Genomic DNA, 6878 nt, shown 5'->3' with positions numbered 1-6878 from the left:
TATATTAAAATACATACAACAAAGTAAAAATGTTTATTTACAAATTTACACATGCAAATGAACCTTGATACCTATAAATGTGGTACAACTCATAGTTACATGTAAGCTACTGTTGTGTCTCCCTATAAACTCATGATATAGTCAAGTTATGGATTACAAACAGCTTCATTACATTCAGGAACAGTAGCTACAATTAAGTTATTCATTCATTCATCTCTCTTCCCACACCAGAAACTACAACTACACTAGGTCTTCCTTTGACAGTACATGTTGAAAATTTTATATCTGTAAAAGTAGAATTACAATGGCAAATGGTTTATTACTATTTTTAAGGTTTTTATCATGACTATGGTTCAATAAAAATAATGCTCAAAATACAGAAATTAAAAGTAATTTTAAGGAAATGATTTACCACCATCAGTGTGGACCGTACCTTTCATTAACAGGTATTTACAAAAAAAGCTTTATAAACAAGATCATTAATAATATCACTTATTTATCAATATAAATACATTTGGCAATTGAGATCTCAGGCAATGCTGGAATAGAGGATAAGTTCCCCTAACTACAGATGTTCCAAGACACTTTGATGCAGAAATCAGCATGATATAAAAAACATGCAGTTTCACAATTATGGAATCAAAGATATTTTTAGCACATATCAGGGAGAGAAAGAAGTAACTCTGAAGGCGAAAAAATATGTAAAACACTAACCCCCCCCTCTCTCTCTCTCCCCGACAATTCACTTGCCTCTTACATCTTATAGAAACAATTTCCAGTTCCCAAAACTATATTCTGTTCTAATTTTTGGCTTATCATAGTGTTTTAAAGCAATTTTATACTTTAGACATGAATCAAAACATAAATTAAGTAATTCTTCAACAACAATCAATAATAAAATATTATCACTTTTAACAGCAATAAAATACATATAAAGCTTTCAACTATTAAAGTATTGAATGTAAAAAATAGCAATGTCATTAACATTATTATTGGATGTAACATGCAAATACCTCATGTAATCAACTCTAGTATTTGCTTATAAAAAAAAAAAAAAAAAAAACCTACCCTCTTATAATAACTCAAAGAATGCAGAGACAAAAATACAATATACACTTGGCCTATGTATATCTGATAAGACACTGAATTCCATTTTGAGCATTATGATCTCGCTCTCTCTCTCTCTCTCTCTCTCTCTCTCTCTCTCTCTCTCTCTCTCTCTCTCTCTCTCTCCTCGTTTATTTATTTTTTGCATCTGTCCTCTACAAGTGGTAACTTTGTACTATATATGAGAGCTAAATGTTAATATGTTTTCTCAAAATCAGCATTCACTGAAAACAGGGAGAGCACAATATTAGTGTGTCTTAAAGAAAGAACTTAGAAAACATAAAATGGAAACTTATTAAACTTTTGGAGCATATCACAGCAATAAGTCTTATCACATCATCAGACCAGAAATGTTGGAGACATGCAAAAATATGTTATTAACGTACATTATTTAATCTAGCAACAGTAAGTGAAAGGGCTGCTTATCAGAGTAATCACAAAATGGGCACAAGAACATATACAATTTGTAGATCCAAATTGTGGTAGATCTCAAGTTACACGAGACCCATTCCATCTGCATACACTTCAGCATTCTCACAAAAATATCTGAAGACACTGAAAAGCAGTGTTGTAAAACCAAGGTAAGTCAAAATTCACATTTTATTTTCTGAAGCAAATATAATGTGGCACTCTAATGTTACAACAGTATCTAGTATTAAAGTGCATGTTAACAATTATAAAATGACCCAAGCATGCTGATGAATTGCTGTGCTTTTAAACCTTAGCATGGTGCAATCAGATGCTTCACTGCTGTGTTCATAATAATACCAGTGCTAAGCTGTTTCACTGTCAGAATTGTCATCAGAGATAACTGTCTTCTTCTGAAGTTTCTTGGAGCCCGTTGCTGAAACAAACAACATATTCATTAAAATCATAACTGTAAAATTACAGTATTTTTGTTGTCCTATACTTGTTTGCTCTTCAACTATGGAAGCAAAACACAACTGATTATCCACTTTTATCAAAAGCATAAACAATATTCCAGTTTGAGTGTGTGTGTGTGTGTGTGTGTGTGTGTGTGTGTGTGTGTGTGTGTGTGTTTTCCAGCATACACATGAAGTGACTTAAGGAAACATGAGAACATAAACTCTTACTTTAACCACTGAGGTCCTTCACCTGTTACCAGTTTGTGTAAGGAACATCTGGGGAAAGGGGAGGATGGATGAGTGGACAAAAGCATGATTGAGATTAAAAGAACAACAACTATGTATTTTGTAGCCAATGGTACATGCTAAAGAAAGTGAAGAGAAGGATGATACCTAGCAACCATGTTTTTCATGTGATGGGAACTAACACCCAGAGATGTCAACAAACAGTACCAATATGATTGTTGTCCAGAATTATTTCCAAAGGGTGTAAAATAACAAAAACTGGTGATCAGAAAGTTATGTTAAAAGTGTTTCAACTGTCCTATAATGAACTATGATTGAGAGATGCCTTGTACTTCACAGAGGTAATGGAATTACACTATGGTGACAAAAGCCATGGGATAGCAATATACGCATATACAAATGGTGGTAGTATTGTGAACTCAAGGTATAAAAGAGCGGTGCATTGGTGGAACTGTCATTTGTACTCGTGCGATTCATTTGAAAACATTTCCAGCATGATTATGGCTGCACGATGAGAATTAACAGTAGTTGGAGCTAGACATCTGGGATATTCCATTTTAGAAATTATTAGGGAATTCAATATTCCACAAGTTGCAGTGTCAAGAGGGTGCCAAGAATACAAGATGTCATGCATTACATCTCACCAAGGCCAATGCATTGGCTGTCAGCCTTCAATTAACGACTGAGAGTAGAAGCGTTTGCAAAGAGTTGTCAGTGCTAACAGACAAGCAACAGTGTTTGAAATAACCACCGAAATCAATGTGTGATGTGCCATGAACATATCTGTTAGGACAATGTGGCAAAATCTGACATTAATGGGCTATGGAAGCACATGCCCGATGCGAGTACCTTTGCTAGCAGCGAGACATCGCCTGCAGTGTCTCTCCTGTGCTCGTGATCATATCAGTGGGACCGTAAATGACTGGAAAACCATGGCCTGGCCAGATGAGTCCCGATTTCAGCTGGTATGAGCTGATGGTAGGGTTTGAGTGTGGCACATATCACACGAAGCCATGGATTCAAGTTTTCAATGAGGCACTGTGCTAGCTGGTGGTGGCTTCATAATGGAGTGGGCTGTGTTTAAGTGGAATGGACCAGGTTCTCTGATACAACTGAACTGATCATTGACTGGAAATTGTTATACTCGGCCACTTGGAGACCATTTGCAGTCACTCATGGACTTCATGTTCAAAACAATGATGGAATTTTTATGGATGACAATGTACCATGTCAAAGGGCCACAACTGTTCACAATAGGTTTGAAGAAGATCCAGGACAGTTTGAGTGAATGATTTGGCTGCCCACATCACCCAACATGAATCCCATTGAATATTTATGGGACATAATCGATAGGTCAGCTTGTGCCCAAAACCCTGCATCGGGAATGCATTCGCAGTTATGGACAGCTATATAGGCAGCATAGTTCAATAATTCTGCAGGGAACATCCGATGACTTGTTGAGTCCATGCCATATTAATTCCTGCTCATAGCTAGGTAGAAGATGGTCTGACAAGATAGTAGGAGTTATCCTACGACTTTTGTCACCTCAGTTTATTTATGGTGTATAACTGTCATATTAATTTATATGTTGGTTTTAGTGATTATGTTGCAGTGCTTCTGGACAGTGAGAGGTGACAGTCTCAACTTACATGATGAATCACTGGTTGTTTCATGATCTGGCACAAGTTGCTACCTAAGTGCATCCCTAAGGCCAAAGAGCAATGTAAAATCCACCTACTGCTTTTCTGTTATTGTGGAATGTAATGTAAGAGACAGAGATCATAGGAAATCAATGACGCTGTACATGCTAACCCAATAGGACTGTATTCTTTAGCACAAAAAAATATTATTCTTGAGTTGGAGTTTAAATCAGATTATTATCAATTTTGTAAAGAAATTTCTTTATTGACATTGAAAAAATAAAAAAAAATAAAATAAAATAAAAGGAAATAAAAAAGTAACGAAGGAGAATTTGGCTGCAAGCTGTTGGCCAGGCTAGTATATGAAGATGAAAGTGATTTACTTACTAGGCATTGATTGAATCTTAATAGTGGTAATTTTTAAGGAAGTTTGCATTCACACTGTCAGCATTTCAATTAAAATATGATCACTCCAATGTTATTTGGGTAGGATACATAAGTTCATGCAGACTAACACAGCATTTTCAGTGAAAAAAACTGAGTGAACAACAATATAAATTTCATCATCTACAAACAATGGCCATGAAAGTGAATATTTTTATCAAATTTCATATCACCACCGTTACTTTGCATATCATACATTTTTCACATCACAGTTTTACAAAATATCCATAGTTTCTGTTTTCAGGTATTCAGCATATCTGCCTTAGAATCTTTTTCCATTAGATTTCTTTCAAAGTTAACTTTCATTGATATTTTGTAGCTGACTGAACCATTTCTACTTATGATAAACAGTAATCTAGTTCTCCCGTATGTGAGGCTTCTTAATTACATTTCAGATTTTTCCCCTTCTTGTTCTCTGGATGATTGCTTTTGCACAAAGGTCAGGGCAGAATAAGCTGCCTGTAAATCTTACATAGGAATGCTTCAGCTGTAATATAAAGCATCTGTGTCTACTGACAAAAATAGTTACAAAAAGTTTCTACTGCTTTGGTCCCTTTATTGTAAAATTCTTAAATTTTCTCTTTGCACAGAGTCACTTATCAATGACTATAGACATACTGCTTGACTTAAGACAATAATAGATGAATGAATATGTATGTTTACACAACAATTAATACTGAGAGTGGACTCTTCCACCATGGTGTTCTATATGAGATGGCACAATGACAAATATACTCATCTCACACTAATCGGCCTAGTACCCTGATTTAGATTGCATGTACTTGTAAATCAGGCCAAAGACACTTTTTTCTCTACAGGACCATAACACCATAATATTTTCTGTAATATTCATTTGCTCTCCTTCTTCTCAAAGTGACTTTGAGCCCCCAATTTTATCTGCATTATCATACTATTTACCAGGTGTACCGGTATGAAACGAGCGTTTTTTTGTGAAAATGAAACACTAATTTTGAATTGAAAAGTAAAAACATTTTATTCAAAGTACTGACCATTGCTTTCTATACATTTTGACCACCTTTCTGGCAATTTGTGGACACCACGCCAATAGAAATGTTCGTCTTTTGATGCAAACCAATCAGACACCCAATACTTCTTCGTAGGAATCGACGTGTTCCTCAGCCAATGCGTGTCCCATTGATGAAAACAAATGGTAGTCGGAATGGGCCATGTCTGGTGAATACGGCGGGTGGGGTAGCAGCTCCCAGCCAAGTGTTTTGATTGTATCCTGAACCAGTTTTGCTTTGTGTGCAGATGCATTGTCATTAAAAAAATTTCTTTGCCATGTCTTCTGGCCCATCCTGGTCTTTTTTCGATCAATGCATAGTTAAAATTGATCATTTGTTGTCTGTAGCAATTAGTATTCAGTTTCACTGGGTTTTAGAAGCTCATGATACACCACACTTTTCTGATCCGACCAAACACAGAGCATTGTCTTCTTGCCGAACCGATCTGGTTTTGCAGTCGATGTTGATGCTTGTCCCGGATTAACCCATGATTTTTCCTGTGTAGGATTCTTAAAATTAATCCATTTTTCATCACCAGTAACAATTCGATGCAAAATTGATTTTCTTTCATGTCTTTGAAGCAAAATTTGACAAATAGTTTTTCGGTTTTCCATCTGTCTTTCATTCAATTCATGTGGCACCCATTTTCCACACTTTTGGATCTTTCCCATAGATTTCAAATGGCCAGAAATAGTTTGTCGTGCAACATTTAGCATTGCTGCCATTTGCTTCTTACTCAAAGTACCATCTTCATCCAATATTGCTTGCAATTCGGCGTCTTCGAACTTTTTTGGTGGTCTTCCACGTTCTTCATTTCTTACATCAAAATCATTATTTCTGAACCGTTGAAACCATCTTTTGCATGTTGCTTCTGATAGAGCATGATCACCATATGCCTCGACAAGCATTTGATGCGACTCTGCAGCACTTTTTTTCAAATGAAAACAAAAAATTAATGCTTTCCGCAAACCATCACTTTCTGGTACAAAATTCAACATTGTTAACACGATGAAAACATACGATGTTGTTTGTTCCATGACTTGATGTATACTAAATATCTTTGACAGATGTCATACCAACCAAACGAAAAAGTTAAGGCTCGTTCACAACAAATGTTCCCTATTGACACGTTTGTATCTTAATGCTCATTTCATACCAGTACACCTGGTATGACATATTGTGAGTTGGTGTTTATTTGACAAATTTTAGTAGCATTTTATGATCATCTCCTCTCAACACTGTAAGTTCACACTCACTCTCTTGTGTTGCACACCTCACAATTAAACTAACAACAGTAACAGTATATCCAAACTGTAATAAAACTGAAGTTTACTCACTTTCTACATGACAGATCTCTACATCAGCACCAGCACGGAAAAGAAAATCCAGCCAGACCTCCTGGTCTGGAGACAGACGGTCATTGGGGCCTTTCACTTCCACTATCTTGCACTGCATCAAAAAGAAATACAATACTACATAAATATTACCAGTTATCAAGGAATGGCATTCTTTTCACATAGCCAATTCATTTTCAAAGAGACAGTTAATAC

At 35.9% G+C, this 6878-nt stretch overlaps 1 protein-coding gene across 2 annotated transcripts in view; it reads right to left on the bottom strand.

Moving 5' to 3' along the window:
* LOC126484577 (fanconi-associated nuclease 1-like) overlaps nt 1-6878 on the bottom strand; it is a 139678-nt gene continuing 132800 nt past the window's right edge. For both annotated transcript variants that reach the window (XM_050108138.1, XM_050108139.1), the window contains 2 exons: nt 6666-6777; nt 1-1951 (listed from right to left, as the gene is read on the bottom strand). In XM_050108138.1, coding sequence (XP_049964095.1) covers nt 1881-1951; nt 6666-6777 — 183 coding nt within the window. In that variant the 3' untranslated portion in view covers nt 1-1880. The remainder of the gene's footprint in view (nt 1952-6665; nt 6778-6878) is intronic.

The sequence above is a fragment of the Schistocerca serialis genome, chromosome 6 (assembly GCF_023864345.2).
Source record: "Schistocerca serialis cubense isolate TAMUIC-IGC-003099 chromosome 6, iqSchSeri2.2, whole genome shotgun sequence".
NCBI lineage: Eukaryota > Metazoa > Arthropoda > Insecta > Orthoptera > Acrididae > Schistocerca > Schistocerca serialis.
Note: the sequence above shows the minus strand (reverse complement) of the source record. Positions and strands in the feature narration are given on the sequence as shown.